The 19244-nt window shown below is 35.1% G+C and overlaps 1 protein-coding gene across 4 annotated transcripts in view; it reads left to right on the forward strand.

Moving 5' to 3' along the window:
* Positions 1–1961: 1961 nt before the first annotated feature.
* LOC308702380 (arf-GAP with coiled-coil, ANK repeat and PH domain-containing protein 2) overlaps positions 1962–19244 on the forward strand; it is a 42713-nt gene continuing 25430 nt past the window's right edge. For all 4 annotated transcript variants that reach the window (XM_081385190.1, XM_081385189.1, XM_081385191.1 and 1 more), the window contains exons 1-6: positions 1962–2329; positions 9599–9656; positions 15044–15163; positions 15934–15987; positions 17213–17271; positions 18125–18308. In XM_081385190.1, the coding sequence (XP_081241316.1) occupies positions 2277–2329; positions 9599–9656; positions 15044–15163; positions 15934–15987; positions 17213–17271; positions 18125–18308 (528 nt within the window). In that variant the 5' untranslated portion in view covers positions 1962–2276. The remainder of the gene's footprint in view (positions 2330–9598; positions 9657–15043; positions 15164–15933; positions 15988–17212; positions 17272–18124; positions 18309–19244) is intronic.

Here is a 19244-nt window from a genome sequence, read left to right on the forward strand (position 1 = left end):
ACACCAACAACGATAACTATAACGATACATAAATTAGCGTCCAAACCAACGGACGACGACGTTATCTGTATTCAAATTATAACGTCTTAAATGCTTGCTTCTGATTGGTTGTCCATGTTTTATCGTTCATCAGCTGAAAAAAAAAGAGGTTTTATGGCTCCTCACTCTTCGTTGTTATAGCTGTGGTGTGAATTAAACTATCCTCACTGAATTAAAGCGATTATCGCTAGATATCGTCCTTTGTGTAAATGACCCTTAAAGGGATAGTTCACCCAAAAATGAAAGTTTTGTCATAATTTTAAGTTGTTTCAAACCTGCATGAGTTTCTTTCTTCTGTTGAACACAAAAGAAGATATTTTGATGAATGTCAGTAACCAGACAGACCCCATTGACTTCCATTGAATTTTTCCTACTATGGAAGTTAGTGGATACCCGTCAACTGTTTGATTACCAACATTCTTCAAAATATCTCCTTTGTGTTCAACAGAAGAAAGAAACTCATGCAGGTTTGGAACAACTTAAGGGTGAGTAAATATGACAATTTTCATTTTTTTGGGTGAACTATCCCTTTAAATGCAGTGCGTACTTAACAATAATCAGCACGTTATCTTCTGTTTGTACGCACGTTAAAATGGTTATCGTTATATTAGATCTTTCCTGGTGTGAATGGATCTTTACACTGACAGAGCCCACCACATAATATTGACTTTACAGTAGTAACAATAATTAAAGTAACTCTTTCGGCAGAAAATAGTGACCATTGTGATTTTTGAAAGGGTATTCAAATATATTCAGTTTTCTCGGAAAAAGAGCTCGTAAGTTTAAGAGTTTCCACTTGTGCACGACTCGGCTCAAACTAAATGTAAATGTCAGAAATAGACCATTAGATGGCAGTATTTCACAATACATAAATACATGCAAGCAACGAAGACAGACTTGATCCATACAGTAAAAATAACTGGGAAGAAGGGAAAGTTTTAAAACAATAGGCTACATATAAAAACTACAAATAAAGCATTTGCGTGACCGATGCCCATCAATTATTTTAAAGATCAGCACGACATGTTTGTCTTTCACTTTGAGTAATAGTGGGTGTGAACCTTTTCCTCAAACGTGGATCCTGGAGAGCTTTGATAGTTTCCCGAAACCAAAGTCAGTGTTTTTATTAGCGAATTTCACAAGCAAAGGCCTATATGATATCGAGATAATCTGAAGCATAATCTTTGATGCTGCAACGAAATAGTGTATTATGTGGTGGAGTGTGTGTGTCAGAGAGGACTTGGAAGGAGGGGAAGTGAGGATTGGATTCGCTGGACTGTTTTCTGGCTGTGTCTCAAATGGGTAAATGTTATTTACTTACCTTTTCTGAGACTGAACGTTGTCCTCCTCCAGATGGCGCTCGACGGCTCAAACAACCCAATCTGCCATTGAGCCGCATTCGCATCTCAAGACTGTTTTTGGTCTTACTGAACACATATGTGCACTAAAAAGCATAATTATGCAAGTATACTACATTCAAGGATTGATACCTGACATAAATATAGATTAAAATCCACCCCACAATCTTTAAAGAAAAATCTTATCCACTATCTCAAACGACTGTGATTGGTTTATCCCGAACAGCGCTGAGCAAAGTAACAGCTATCACGTGACATCGTTGATCGCTAAACGCTGAATTGTTTAAAAAGTATACTAAGAAAATGTTATTTGCACCGCGAAACGTGGATAATATGATATTAGTAATTATTATTTGTTATAATTAAATATGCTGTGAACGATTTGAGCCGTTTTTCCAATAACGACACGCCCTCTCTACAATGAAACCCAATCCAATGTCAGAGCTCATGTTGATTGACAGGTAAAGCGTTTTCTGATTGGCTTAAAACTAAGCCCCGCCTGTTATGTAATCGACCGTTACATATGACTCGTCATTCTACTCAATTATTCCGTTTCTTTTCTTCAGGACGAAACGTAGGCACAAATACAGTCTAGATAGGCAGCGCACTTGTGTTTTAAGACACTGCCTGTCTTTGCTCTTCATTTACACTCATCAGCGCAGTCCACTCGCTAATTCTGGAGGAACTACACCTATTAAAAATCATTTCTAGCGCTTCAAGTCCAACTGACACGAGCATATCAGACGTAATCGCTCATATGTGGAGGACATTTGGGGATTCTTGAGTGATTTGAGCAGAAGTTTGAGCTGTTATTGGTTTTACAGGAGCTAATGTTAGCCTGCTAGCTCTTAATCTGTTTATTAACCTCATCAAATCAACATGAAGATCACTGTGGATTTTGAGGAATGTCTCAAGGACTCACCTAGATTCAGGTGAGAAAGACCTTTAAATGTATACTCATTTAATATTCATGATTGTTTTTGTGTGTGTGTGTGTGTGTGTGTGTGTGTTTTTTTTTTTTTGGAAAGTATTTGTTACTTGGTGAACTTTAGATTTAATCTATAAAATACAACGTAAACATACACTTAAAGAGTAAGTTAACGTTAAACGTATTGATTTAGATTGGTGATATTTTATGCTGTCAATGGCTGATTTGATCAAACATGTCTTGGGTGTCTCAGATTTGGTCTTGTATGTTATTTGAGTGGACAGACAACTTAAACATTAACACAAATTCACATATTTACATAAAATGCAACGAAATTCACGACTTATCAGCCTTTGCACTTTGAGCAAGACATTTAAAGAGACAGTTCAACCAAATAAAAAATGCATATGATGAATGAAAATGAATAAATGTTAACAATAATTTATTCACTTTCAAGTTGCTCAAAACCTGTTTTTTTTTTTTTCTTTTGTGGGAAACAAAAAGATAAGTTTAGCAGAATGTTTAATGTCTTTTTTCCCCCATCTACTAAAAGCGGATGGGGACTGGAGCTGTCAAGGTCTAAAAACGACAAAAAGCACATAAGAAACAGTCCATATAACTAGTGTACCATCACAAAAGTATGATACGGCGTTTCAGAAGACTTGAAATATAGTACACAAGTTATATCGGCAACTTTTAATGCTTTTATTGTGCTTTTTTGTTGTTTTTCGTCACTTGACGGCCTTGACAGTCTTTATTCACTGTCATTGAATGGAAAAGAGCCATGTGAACATACTTTGGAAAGACATAAGACAGTATGTAATTTTAGCCTCCAGAAACACTAAACCTGTTTCAGGAGAACTCGGCTAAATGACTAAAGCTAATTACGAAACCATAAGTCCTGATATCTAGTCTCTCTGTAAGCGTTGAAGGATTACTTCTGCTCTCTGTCTCTTCATCCCCTCCTCCTCTCTCATAACAACATCCTCTCAGAAACAAGGAGCAGATGTTCGTGAGGAAAAACATGGAAAACGTTGGACATTTTAATGTCTGGCACAGTTTAAGCTGGAAGTTTTAAGTTGCTGTGAATGATCCTTATTCTTACGCGAAGATCAACCACTGATGTTTACATGCTCGCCAATGTGAATCTCTGACTGAAATGGTTTCTCTATTAAGGACTGTGATCATACAGGAGAAAATCCCCAAAGTTATGAATTATTATAACACTGACTGCATCATTTTCATGGTTTACAAGTGATAATATAGCTCTATCTTCACCTATTCATGATCCGAAGGTTATCTTGCAGGACATGAGTCATTATTTCTCACAGTACACTTGCACATTTATAGGCGAGGTGTTGTTTTGTTTTTAGCAAATGCATTTCACTTCAGCATTGCAACTTCTCTCTTCATCTCAAACCGAATAAGCCGCGTGTTTAGCGCCGCGATAAACCACTGAAATTGTGAAGCAAATGCATATCTTTAATTGTAAGCTAGGCTAGATGTGGCTTCGATTGCTTAAAGAACAGATTTAAAGACACATGGATTGGCTCAGATGTTTGTTTTAGCGATCTCAAGGCAACACAACTATAGTTAGCGGTGTTTGTAAAGGCAACAAATGTGTGCTATTGGTTTTCTAAGCAGATTTGCAGTTTTACTTGGTGGATAATGCGGGGAAACTACTGTATGATACTCTAATCTGCAGATATAGAGACTCTTGAATCAGTAAGCAACTCTATAAAACAGTGAACTCATAAAACTGTAGGAGCTGCAAACAAACACTAGTTAAAATGGAGTTAAAATGGCAGGGTGGTAAAACTAATCATAAATAACATTTATTATTATTTATTTGGAAAAAAGGTTAATGAGCATTGAAGCAGTCTTGTTAAACGATCATGAAAATAGAGAAGACAAATAGGTAGACCTTCATGACTGTGTGACAGCTTAGGTCAATAAATCTCTTAAAATATTACATCATTTGGCCTTTTTGTGAAAAGACAATGTTGGTTTAGGTTGTAAAACTTCATTTGGTACAACTATATATATTGATATTGATAAATATAATATAATGATATATATAATAATTATATGTAATATTATTTTTCTCCTATTTCCTGAAAAGTAGCAGTTTCGGACGTACGAGGTTTTCACCCAACACCGTTTATCAAAACCAACATTTCCCTCAACATTTCCCTCTTTATCTTGGACATGTTATTTGTCGATGTCTCTATAGTGTTGTTCGTGTTGTGAATGACCATTTTCTTTCTTTATCTTAATTTCTGTAAAGAGTTGGCAAGGGTTTGCCGACAAAATTCCCTCCATGTAATCTCATTACGTGGCGTTATTGGTTTTCTAAAAACAATCTGAGGTTTACCTCATTGGGAACTCCCCTCCCCCTCTGTTTCATCCCAGATTGTTTCCCAACAATTGCAGGAAGAGTTCCACAACAGAGGGGCCGGCCCGAGCGTCACAGCGTGAGATATATACAGCCTTACAGCCGCTCGACTCTTACAGCTCCGTCCCAGTGAGGGATTTCTAACGATTTCCCATTTTTAGAGCTTTCCCATGTTTCCCAGAGACTGGCGTTGAGCCAACTAAAGACTCGTCTTGAGATCCTTCATTACCTCTTGGTTGAAAGACAGCGTTTCCATTCTAAACATCTCTGAAGGTGGCCTTGATTCCTCCATTGAGTCCAGCTGGATAAACACTCCCTCATCCACGCTTTCGGAATAGCCGTGCGTTTTATGATGAATGTAGAGAGGTCTGATGTGGTTTCCTGCTCTGGGTTGTTTAGTCCTCTACACTGGCTCTTGGTCTTTGATGTTGGTTCTTTTATTAATGTGGTTGCACATCACTGATGAGGATATCCAGACAACAAACAATCCCATGATATCCATCACGAACTGGAAAAATCAAAAGAAACTTTACTTTTCACAAAATAAATGAAGCTTGTTTTAGGGCCACTGAGATTTTTTGCTCTGTGATATACTGTAACTTTTTAATTTTTTTTGTTAAAATGCTATGCTAAATTGTCAAAACAATGCAGGAAAACCATTTTTTAAACGAGTTTTACGATTTACATTTCATTTCACGACATTATAACTGATGTAATGAAAGACTAATATGTATAACTACTTATTTAAAAATATGATAAAAGTATGTTGTTTTAGGAAAAGATTTGTCTTATTATTGACTCTCACTATGAGGCAAAACCAATTAAAACACAATATATCAGATAATTTGTTCTTTATATGACAAGGCAAGTTGTAAAATATCGTGACTCCCCTAAAACACAATGATATTTATGAACTAGACGTACATTTTCGTTAAAAAAAATGTGGGTGGAAGGATTTTTAGAAGGCAAAATTTGTACAGAAGGAAGGAAATGAACAGTGATGCTTCGCCTTGCAAGGTCTACTAATTAAAAAAATATATTATATATATCTTATAGCCTATACCTAAAACCACCCATATTATTGGTTTCTAGCCAAATAATCGAAATCAAAACCAATAAAAAGGGGACTAGGGATCAGATTATGATTGAAATCAATTGTTTTCTTCCCATTTTTTCACTTGTAATTTCTGTTTGCATCCCTTGTCGTGGAAATGTTTTTTAAAGTATAGCAGGATCAGTTTCTTCAGTTCGGTTTGGGACTCATTTAAGATTCTTAAGAAGTTACTTTTTCTTTTTTTGGACGTTTTATTTGGTGTCGTGGCATTTGTTGGGCGATGGGATAACATCTGGGCAGGTAGTTAATGATGATGGAGCCAGATGTTTGATGTGTGATTGAATGGGACCGTTTCTGCCGCACCTTCCCCCTCTCGTTACTCACACAGTCTCTGGATCGGCTCCAGGTTTCAGTCTATGAGGCAATGGCCTAGATTTCATTAGCAGCAGCCCACTTCCCCCGTGTCAGCACTTACCCAACAGGCTGCTCCAGCCACAGTTGTTTTGAGAAAATCTCTAGGACGAAAATAAGGAGCAGACGTTCTGTCAGGAAGATGTGCTTCAGAATTGTTACTCTACGGCTGAACTATAACCAAGAGCTCTTTATCATTACAAGATAACACAGACAGCCAACAGCAGAGTTACAGGAAGACAACTGGTTAAAATAGATTGCATACACAAGTCATGGTGTCTTAGGGGTTTAGTTTAGGTCGTGTGTGTGGGATTATAAAGAACAGAGGTGAAGTTCTGGAGCCTTGTGTGTAAAATATTAAAATAATATTGTGTGGGTTTTGTTCTAAGGTTTCCAACTTAGAAAACTGTTCATACGTTCGCATTTAATCGAAGATTTTATGTCCCATCATGTGTGCGTCCAGAAATAACCAACTTACATTATGTATTATTTGCCAAAATTACCAACATTTCCAAGCATTTTAAGCCAAATTGACTGGGAAAAATGTCCCAATTATCCTGAATTAACCCAAAATCAGGGTGAAAATTAATTTGTACCCATTTAGGTTTCAAAACATTGCTAAAATATAATGGCATAACTAGTACATAGTTATAAATTTATTTAAATATAATTAAATGTATATAATTAAAAATAATTTAAATAGTATTTTGAATAATATTAGGGATTCACTAATATTGGCTGGTTTTGATAAGCCGATAATTTTCATGTTATGACTTATGGCTGATAATTAAATTATTTTGTTTTATCTAAATCAATTGAAAAAATAAATTAAAAAATTTGATTAAATCATTTTAAATGCTAAAAGGGAATTTAGGCGTAACATATACAGTAAAACAGTAATATTGTGAAATATTATTGTGATTTAAAAGAACTGTTTTCTATGTAAATTTATTGTATTGCTGTAATGCAAAGCTAAGTTTTGCATCATTTCTCCAGTCTTCAGTGTCACATGATCATTCAGAAATCATTCACATAAGCTCCCTTAATTAAACTTTGAAAATAGGAGAAATGCACAATTAAATATCCAATATCGTCCGATAAAGATAAATATAAAAAAAATATATATATAAAATGTCTGATAACTGATAATGTTACAGTTATATCGTGCATTTGAAGCTATATGATCATATAGTGTAAGGAATGGATACAATTTTTAAAGGTAGGGTAGGCAATTTCTTAGAGGCTAGCAATAGCGAGCTAGCTTTGAAAGCCTGAGATCCCACCCTCCCTTCAGAGCGTCTCCAAAGCCACGCCTCCTCCAAAACACATGAACACACAGAGCAAAGCGGCACGACACGAGAGACGGCGTTATACTACCTCATGTCTCAAAGCACATAACATTACAATACAAATGAACATAAACTGAGCTCTTACTTGTGCCACCTGACTGCTGCAGATTTATTTCGGCATTGATAGCGTTGCCATTGAAACGCATAAATCCGAGTCTGGGGGCGTGGACAGCTCCGGCTAGAGCGCCACGGGTTGCCATGTCATAATCCAGGGTTTCCGCGGGGTCTTAAAAAGTCTTAAAAAGTCTAAAATTCTTAACTTTAAATTTAAGGCCTTAAAAAGTCTTAAAAAACGGCCAGATTTTCATCCTAGGTCTTAAATTTCATTTAGTCAGGTAATCCTAGAGAGATAGAAAGATAGATAGATAGATACTCTAATGATCCCGAGGTAACTATCTATCTAACTTGGATAATGCATCGTGTAGGTCTTAAATTTCAATCTTTATGGTCTTAAAATGTCTTAAAAAGGTCTTAAATTTGACTTACTGAAACCTGCAGAAACCCTGTAATCACAGTTACACATGGCGTGAACGCTGCGTAAACACGTTGTTCTGGGTCTGATTGTTTGTGCTGCTCTGTGACTGACGTCTGTCTACAACTCTGCATAGCCTCAAGAAACGCGCTGATGATACACATGTTGACCGGCAGGAAGGATATCGGCCCGAATGCAATTAATGGAAGAACATTTACTGTTCCTGAGACCTCCACATATGATATATGTACATGTTTTAATATTTAGACCACTTCTATTATTGATTGCTATCAGGATGTGAAGAGAGTTTCAACCATTATAACAAAAAAGAGTTTATGAAACGATCGCCATGGGGTCTTGCGTAACTCTTCATTGACGTCACACCTAGTCTTGAAGTGCCATTTTTAGAGATTGAGATTTGACAATCATGATCTGAAAGTGGTTGTGGAAGTTCATCAAACCGCACTCATGAACATGTGCCTCTGTTCCTCTTATTGGGAGCCAGTCTTATTTGGTAATCAGTTATGAGAGGTATTTTGTAATTTGTGATTTCTCTAAAAAATATACATGTTAAGGACGCAAATTGTTGACGGTCTGCTGACGATCAGCATCCAGGACCCGGACTATACATTACATTTCAGAGATGTTTTTCTCTAAGGCATGTCTTCCTCGTGCTTATTCAGGAATTTAGATTGACTGAAACATCTCGGCAATGAGGTCACATGGAAATGTGGACAGAAAAACAGGAGTGAAACCGCACACATCATGTCTTCTCACAGTTCTGCTGCGGTCGTGACAAAATGATGCCAAGCCAACTTTATACAATATAGCGCTTTATTCAAAGCAGCTGCACGCTAATAAACAGGAAAGGAAAACATATTATGTAAACTAAACTTCATGAAATATTACACAAATTCTGCTGTAAAGCAGCTCAAGCCAGTTCAGTGTAGTGTAACTTGTATCTAACTTTGATCTAAACCTTGAAAAATATTGATATCCGATATCATATACATCCAGCTCAACGGTAAACACAGACGACAAGCTAACAGGCTAGCATAATGCTAACGACACTGTGTGCTAGTTATAGCAGTTTAAATAAGAAAGCAAGCAATGTCAGATTAATTTAATAGATAATATCAGATATATGATAATAATGAGGTTGTATCCAGCTATTTAAACAGTGAAGAGCTGGTTAGAAAAGAGATTGAAAACAAAGCTAGGCAGAGTTTCAGTTGCAGACAGGAACCAGAAGAAGCTGTTTAAGATCAAACTAGAGCTGTGTGTTCATTGAAGTACATATTGCATTCATTTATTGGCTAATCAACAGAATCTGAGTGTTTCCTTTTGCTGGTGGCCATTCTGTTTTCACGCTAATATGCCTAGGGATCATATTTTACACTATTGTAGCTTTTAGTGTGGTCCTGAAGGCACTTAATAGTGTTAGTCATGGGCTGCTGTGCTTCTGTACCTATTCAAAGCAGCTGCACACTGATAAACAGGAAAGGAAAACAATAAATTACACAATTTGGAGACAATTCAGCCTGTCCTGTGTCATTTCTTCTGTGACTGAAGTTTTGTTGTGTCCTCAACAGGGCGACGATCGAGGAGGTGGAGGGAGACGTCTGTGAGCTGGAGTCCAAACTAGACAAGGTATTTCTCAGAGCAGTGGTCAGCTGAGGCCAGTGTGTAGAGAACACGGCCTGCGTTTCCTACTCAACTTAGTTGGGAACCTCTTGTGAAAATGCTTTGCGATGGTACGAGGACCACATTGGAATTTATAGAATTATTCCAAATTTTATATGCATGCAGTGTATTCTGTCATCAGCTTTAATGTCATCAGCACTCAAACTGACGAGAAGAAAAGCTGATGAACAGCACGATGTGAAAACATCTGTTCCAGTGTCCGGATATCAGTCTAGTGTGCAAGGTTGTTTCCGCCACAGAATAAGTAAGGGTTAATGCCCGACGAGGTGTCCATTATCAGGTATTAATGGACGACGGCGAGGCGTGAACCGTCCGACGCGCAGCGGAGTCCATTAATACCTGACAATGGACACCTCGAAGGGCATTAACCCGCTTATACCATGGTCCCTTACGAAAGAAAGAAATATTGAATCAATTAATAATACTTTAATGTGTTTTAGAGTAAAAATCGTGAGGGTTTTTATTTATTAAGTCGAGCGCACTATTTAATATCTCCCGTATACAGGCGTTGCCAAGCAACGTGGCCACAGCGACCCGACCGCAGCAGCTGATCAGTGAGTTTGAGCCAGCGCAATCATTTAGAACGGTCATCAGGCAAATTGACGGGACGCCTTTCCTAGGTGTACATTATCACTTTTTAACGGACACCCTGCAGCCAATCAGAATCGAGTATTCAACCAGACCATGGTATAAAACAATTTAAAAGATAATTACACATTTTTTTCTGACTTTATAACACACAATTGCGCAATTCTGACTTTATAACACACAATTGCGCAATTCTGACTTTATAATCACACAATTGCGAAATTTTGACTTTATAACACATAATTGCGCAATTCTGACTTTATAACACACAATTGCGACTTTATATCATGCAATTCTTACTTATAACACATAATTGCGACTTTATATCATGCAATTCTGACTTTATAACACACAATTGCGAAATTCTGACTTTATAACACATAATTGCGCAATTCTGACTTTATAACACACAATTGCGACTCTATATCATGCAATTCTGACTTTATAACACACAATTGCGACTTTGTATCATGCAATTCTCACTTTATAACACACAATTGCACAATTCTGACTTTATAACACACAATTGCAACTATATCATGCAATTCTGACTTTATAACTCCAAATTGCGTGATATAAAGTCAAAATTGCGAGATATACTCACAACATCAGAATTGCAAGTTTATTTCTCACAATTGCGACTTTATATCACGCAATTCTGACTTTATAACACAATTGCGACTTTATATCACGCAATTCTGACTTTATAACACAATCGCCACTTTATATCATGCAATTCTGACTTTATAACACAATTGCGACTTTATATCACGCAATTCTGACTTTATAACACAATTGCGACTTTATATCATGCAATTCTGACTTTATAACACACAATTGCGACTTTATATCGTGCAATTCTGACTTTATAACACACAGTTGCGACTTTATATCATGCAATTCTGACTTCATAACACACAATTGCGACTTTGTATCATGCAATTCAGACTTTATAACACACAATTGCACAATTCTGACTTTATAACACACAATTGCAACTATATCATGCAATTCTGACTTTATAACTCCAAATTGCGTGATATAAAGTCAAAATTGCGAGATATACTCACAACATCAGAATTGCAAGTTTATTTCTCACAATTGCGACTTTATATCACGCAATTCTGACTTTATAACACAATTGCGACTTTATATCACGCAATTCTGACTTTATAACACAATTGCCACTTTATATCACGCAATTCTGACTTTATAACACAATTGCGACTTTATATCACGCAATTCTGACTTTATAACACAATTGCGACTTTATATCATGCAATTCTGACTTTATAACACACAATTGCTACTTTATATCGTGCAATTCTGACTTTATAACACAAAGTTGCGACTTTATATCAAGCAATTCTGACTTTATAACACACAGTTGCGACTTTATATCATGCAATTCTGACTTTATAACACACAGTTGCGACTTTATATCATGCAATTCTGACTTTATAACACAATTGCGAGTGCGACTTTATATTGTGCAATTCTTCTGATTTTATAACACAATTGTGACTATATCATGCAATTCTGACTTTATAACACAATTGCGACTTTATATCATGCAATTCTGATTTTATAACACACAATTGCGACTTTATATCATGCAATTCTGATTTTATAACACACAATTGCGACTTTATATCATGCAATTCTTCTGATTTTATAACACACAATTGCGACTTTATATCACACAATTCTGACTTTATAACACACAATTGTGACTTTATATCATGCAATTCTGACTTTATAACATAATTGTGACTTTATATCACACAATTCTGACTTTATAACACAATTGTGACTTTATATCATGCAATTCTGACTTTATAACACACAATTGCGCAATTCTGACTATAACACACAATTGCGACTATGTCATGCAATTTTGACTTTATAACACAATTGCGAGTGTGACTTTATATTGTGCAATTCTGACTTTATAACACAATTGCGAGTGCGACTTTATATTGTGCAATTCTTCTGATTTTATAACACAATTGTGACTATATCATGCAATTCTGACTTTATAACACAATTGCGAGTGTGACTTTATATTGTGCAGTTCTGACTTTATAACACAATTGCGAGTGTGACTTTATATTGTGCAATTCTTCTGATTTTTATAACACAATTGTGACTATATCATGCAATTCTGACTTTATAACACAATTGCGACTATATCATGCAATTCTGACTTTATAACACAATTGCGAGTGCGACTTTATATTGTGCAATTCTTCTGATTTTATAACACAATTGTGACTATATCATGCAATTCTGACTTTATAACACAATTGCGAGTGCGACTTTATATTGTGCAATTCTTCTGATTTTATAACACAATTGTGACTATATCATGCAATTCTGACTTTATAACACAATTGCGACTTTATATCATGCAATTCTGATTTTATAACACACAATTGCGACTTTATATCATGCAATTCTGATTTTATAACACACAATTGCGACTTTATATCATGCAATTCTGACTTTATAACATATAATTGTGACTTTATATCACACAATTCTGATTTTATAACACACAATTGCGACTTTATATCATGCAATTCTGACTTTATAACATATAATTGTGACTTTATATCACACAATTCTGACTTTATAACACACAATTGCGACTTTATATCATGCAATTCTGACTTTATAACATATAATTGTGACTTTATATCACACAATTCTGACTTTATAACACACAATTGTGACTTTATATCATGCAATTCTGACTTCATAACACACAATTGCGCAATTCTGACTTTATAACACACAATTGCGACTATATCATGCAATTCTGACTTTATAACACAATTGCGACTTTATATCATGCAATTCTGATTTTATAACACACAATTGCGACTTTATATCATGCAATTCTGACTTTATAACATATAATTGTGACTTTATATCACACAATTCTGATTTTATAACACACAATTGCGACTTTATATCATGCAATTCTGATTTTATAACACACAATTGCGACTTTATATCACACAATTCTGATTTTATAACACACAATTGCGACTTTATATCATGCAATTCTGACTTTATAACATATAATTGTGACTTTATATCACACAATTCTGACTTTATAACACACAATTGTGACTTTATATCATGCAATTCTGACTTCATAACACACAATTGCGCAATTCTGACTTTATAACACACAATTGCGACTATATCATGCAATTCTGACTTTATAACACGCAATTCTGACTTTATAACACACAATTGCAACTTTATCATGCAATTCTGACTTTATAACATTTTATAACAAACTTTTTATTTATTTTTTTATTCTGTGGCGTAAACAAGCTCCCATAGTATAGTGCTAGTTTGGATCTGAGGAAAACAGAAACGTGTCACTATTAAACCCTAGTTTCATCTGCGAGCCTGTAGTCCAGCTGTAGTCCCGTCGAGTGCTGTACAGCAGGAGCGAGCGGCTCGTTGTCGGGTCAGATGTCAGACCCACCCAGAGCCGTTGGGCCACTCACTTCCTCTCTCTCTCTCTCTCTCTCTCTCTCTCTCTCTCTCTCTCTCTCTCTCTCTCTCTCTCTCTCTCTCTCTCTCTCTCTCTCTCTCTCTCCCTCTCTCCCCTCTCTCTCTCTCTCTCTCTCTCTCTCTCTCTCTCTCTCTCTCTCTCTCTCTCTCTCTCTCTCTCTGAGGAAGGATATGAGCTCTGAAGGAGGAGCTGATGCTGAAGCTTTTCTTAAAGTCAACACTAATGTGTCTGTGCGTGTGACACGTGTAATAATTGAACGTCTATCTGCATTAACATCATCCATTAACAGACCTGGTGACAGCCAGGTGCTACTAGAAGCCACTAAACAAATGATTTAAAGTTATTAATTGTTAGTAGTTATTTTAATATTTTGACAACCAGCAATTTCTGTTTTATGGGTTTATCAACTATAATCCGTACAAATTGTACAAACACTACGATTTTTAATGTTTTTAAAATAAGTCTCTTCACTGTAAAAAATTATATGATCATTAAGTTATGGCAACATATGTTTTACATTGCTTTAACTCATCAAAAAAAGTTAAACAATTTTAAACTTATATAAGTTATACATGATTCAACTCATCTTTTTAAGTCAGTGTAATGTAAATTAAGTTGAAATGTTGATTGTCTTAAATTTAAGGCAGCTATATATATATATATGTATGCATATATATTATTTATTTTATTTATTTATTTTTAACGGTTCTGCTCACCAAGGCTTAAAATTAAAAATACAGGGAAATATGATGATTTGATGATCAAGAAACGTTTAGTATTATTATTATCAATGTTGAAAACTGTTATGTACAATTTTTTTCAGGATTCTTTGATCATTTGATGTTGTGTTGTTTTTGTCGTCATGTTGTTTTATTGTTATATTTGTTTTGGGGTTTTGTTGTTTTGCTCTGTGTTTTTATCGTAATGTTTTATTGTGTTTTTGTTGTCACGTTGTTTTGTCGTTGTGTTTATTTATTTATTTATTTATTTATTTTTTACCAATAACAAGAAAGTACAAAAATAAAGCACCAACCACTTCAATCTGGCTTGTTTTATCGTTTGTCAGGCAAAAGTCTAGCAAATCCCAAATACCTTTAATCATATATTTGTATATTTCTATACTATAAATGTATATTTATATTTTATATTCATTTTGACTATGTTTATATTCAAATATCAGTGTATATATTTGTTTCTCCTCCGTGTGTAGCTGGTGAAGCTCTGCATCGGGATGATAGATGCTGGGAAGGCGTACAACACGGCCAACAAGCAGTTTGTGAACGGGATTCGGGAGTTGGCACAGCAGTCCGCCAAAGATGTTGTCATTGAGGTGAGTGCGTGACGGCCAATCAGTGGCTTTCAGAGTCAGAAACACACGCAGCTGGGCGCATGAACGTGAGCAGACGCCTCGAGAGCTGACCGGCCCTGCTGTAGGCTGTCCAGTTTAAAGACTGCGCTTTCGTTACGGATCATTCTAGTTCGTGTTCACATAAACACTTTGGCTACAAGCCAGCATTCCTGGTCTCTGCACATCTACTTTCCTGCTTCTCTGAAATGTCCATTGTGAACGATCCATTGTACGATAAAAACATACCTGTGTATTTCCTTGTATATGCATCTGGCGCAGGTAAATACCAGTGTGTGTGTGTGTGTGTGTGTGTGTGTGTGTGTGTGTTTTTAATACCTCTACAATTCTATCATTAAGGGTCAGCAAGCCTCCATCAATATGTACAAGATATTCATGAAATGCATCTATTTTTAATTTCCTGTTTATGTATATATATTGGGAAAATACAGATATGTTAAGATTATAGAGCATTCATACATCATTACAGTATTTGTTGTACTGCTTTTATACTTTTTAACAGTTTTTTAATGTAAAACATGAACTACAAAAAGTCAAATTGAGAACTTCTAGGGAAAGTATGGCGAATATGATGGTATTATGACTTCATTTTTAAGCTAAACTTTTTTTTTTTTTTTATTTATTAACTTACTTAATTTTGTTTTGTGTGACTTGCACACATGTTTTGTGGGATTCTGCGTGGTATTTGTGCATCTGTGATGAATAACCCGAGTGTTTCTCTAATTTGTCCACAGTCCAGCCTCACCACGTTTGCAGAGAATCTTCAAGAGATGATCAACTACCACACGGTAAGAGAATCTGGGCCAAAAGCGTCTGCGCTATTGCATTATTGTTTATGACTTCTTCTTTTCTCCCCCCACCCCCCCATCATTTTCGAAATGCGAAGCTTGAATGTGCCGAGATGAGGATTTTGACATCAGGAGAAATGACCCCGTCATCATTTGACACGTTTCACTGTTGAACTTGTCAAGCATGAGATTACTGTTTTTGGAAGTTAACTTTAATCTTCAAACTGATTCTTCATTATTTTCTCCTAAAACTGACCGGAGAAAGCGATTAATGCTAATGCCTGCAATAGCGCCCCTTGTGGCCACACTTCATATCCTGCTACTGTACATGTGAAATCAAACCTGCTACATATCGAGCTTGTGTTCGGGTCCTTGTGCCTTTTTTATTCCTATAATATAAAGGATCGTTCTGTGATTTTCATGGCTGGACAGTGCTGGTGTGTTTTAAACTGGGACTCAGTGAGTCAGTGTGGAAGTCTGTGGTGAGGTCAGATGACTTGTGGTTAAAGTCCTCATGAGTCTGAACTAAGCACATGATTTTTCACAAATGCATCCATCACACACTTGATCCCGTTGGCACTGGCTTCGAATGTCTAAACACACACAGTTTATGACTTTAAAGTTGAAATATGTCAAAAATATGTGATAAAAGTATACTTTGAATTGGTTTCTCATGGTGCTTTACCTACATTATGTACTAACATATATGACTTTATTTTTAGAGCAATTTTTTGGGGGAAATGGGCTTGTAGTTCATATATTAAATATTGATGTGATGATAGCAGTTGCTTTGATATTAACATGCTACGAAAAAATTTTTTTTTGGTTTTCTTTGTAATTAACTTGTGCAAAAACAACAAACACATGATTAATTGTTTGTAATTATTTTAATACTTGTTTTAACATTATTTCATAATTTAATGCCAAAATGTATGATATATTTAAATTATAAAGCATTGCAGTATTTGTGGTACTGCCATTATGGTGTCTGAAAAATACATTTGTATTACAGAAAAAATAAATAAATAAATAAATAAATTAACAGTATTTTGCTTTGTAAATCTGTATATGAGAATTACAACAACAAAAAAACTCAAAAGTACTGTAAGTTGTATTTGCTGCATTACAGTAATGAGAACTTGGAGAGAAAATAAGGTTATTTGTTATGAAAATAATGTCAGTCTTAATTTGTTTTATGGTGATTTATTTTTTGTATTTTTTGCAGATTTTATTTGACCAAGCACAGCGATCAATCAAATCTCAACTCCTGGCGTTTGTGCGAGAGTGAGTATCACAAAGATAAACCGGTGTTGTATCAATTTACATGATTCTGATCTCTTAATCATTACTAGTTATTAACATTTGAAGTTTTATATTAGCTAATATGACTAATATGGGTTTTTGCATGCATGACCATTGGCCAACATGTCGGTTTATTGCTAATTTATTTGGAAAAGTTAATGTAGTCCACATCACATGGATGTTTTATAAAGTTTCAGGCCAGAGACAATGTAAAAAGTAATTTATGAAATTAGTACTTTTATTCAACAAGGACTAAATTGATCAAAAGTCTTTTACATTGTTACAAAAAAATGCTGTCAAATAAATGCTGATTTTAAACTTTCTATTGATCAAATAATCCTTAAAAAAAATTATTCAACATTGATAATAATAATAATAATAATAATAATAATCATAAATGTTTCTTGATCATCAAATCATCATATTAGAGTGATTTCTGAAGGATCATGTGACACTGAAGCTGAAAATACAGCTTTGATCTCAGGAATAAATTAAAAACAGTTTTACATATGTTCTCATAGAAAACATAAAAATATTTATTTTGATAAATAATTTATTGTATTTTTAATCAAATAAATGCAGCCTTGATGAGCCAAAGAGACTTCCTTTAAAACATTTAACACATCTTCCCGATCCCAAACTTTGAAGCGTCCACAACAGAACTCTGTAGAGCGATGCTAGTCGTCCACTCTGTGAGCGCAGACTCTAATCTTCTACATCTGCCAAGCCGAGTCCAAACACAGAGCCGGTCTTCTCGTCTCGGTTTATAGTTTGTGCTGGCACAGGTTCAGCGATCGCTGAGTGCACATTTAAGGACTGGTATTGCTGTGCGCAGGGACCTTCGGAAGTTTAAAGAGGCTAAGAAACAGTTTGACAAAGTGAGCGAGGAGAAAGACGCAGCGCTGTCCAAAAATGCCCAGGCGCCCCGGAACAAGCAGCACGAGGTGGAGGAGGCCACCAACATCCTCAACGCCACGCGCAAGTGCTTCCGACACATCGTGCTGGACTACGTGCTGCAGGTGACTAACACACACACACACACACACATCACATTAATGAGAGACAGCTGTGTTCTGTGGTCATCAAAGTGTTGCACTGCCTTTATGCTGATGGATTATATGTGTTACAGTACAGTACACTACTGTATATCATTTATCTGCTGTTTTTAACAGGTTACATTTTTTACGTAAAACAAATGAAATACAAAAAAAGTTTACAAAAAAAACGTATTTTATTTATTTATTACTTTATTAAGCTAAACTTTTTTAATTACATTAAATTTATTTTAGTTTTGTTTTTGTTTAGGTAAACATTTTTGCTTTATTTAGTGTTTTGTTGTTTATATTTAGTATCTACCACTTTTCAAAGCAAAACAGACTTTGACAAAATTCAAAATGAGAACTTGGAGGGAAAATATGGGGAATTGTGAAGATGTCAGACTTACATTTTTAAGCTATATTTGTTTTATTTTATTATTATTATTTTTTTGTGTGTGTGTTTTTTGTCAGACTTCATTTTTTAAGCTACACTTTTTACAATTTTATTTAATTTATTTACTTCATTTTTTTGTTTTTGGTAAACATTTTTTGCCTTTAGTTTTTTGTTTTCTGTGTTTTGTTTTGTGTTTTGTTTTATTTTGTGTGGTGTTTTGTTTTGTGTGTTTTGTTTTAAGTTTTGTGTGTTTTGTTTTATTTTGTGTGGTGTTTTGTTCGTTTTATTTTAAGTTTTGTGTGTTTTGTTTTATTTTGTTTGGTGTTTTGTTTGTTTTATTTTAAGTTTTGTGTGTTTTGTTTTATTTTGTGTGGTGTTTTGTTTGTTTTATTTTAAGTTTTGTGTGTTTTGTTTTATTTTGTGTGGTGTTTTGTTTGTTTTATTTTAAGTTTTGTGTGTTTTTTGTTTTGTGTGTTTTGTTTTTAGTTTTGTGTTTTGTTTTATTTTGTGTGGTGTTTTGTTTG

This window comes from Scardinius erythrophthalmus (assembly GCF_964197995.2).
Source record: "Scardinius erythrophthalmus genome assembly, chromosome: 14".
Taxonomy (NCBI): Eukaryota; Metazoa; Chordata; class Actinopteri; order Cypriniformes; family Leuciscidae; genus Scardinius; species Scardinius erythrophthalmus.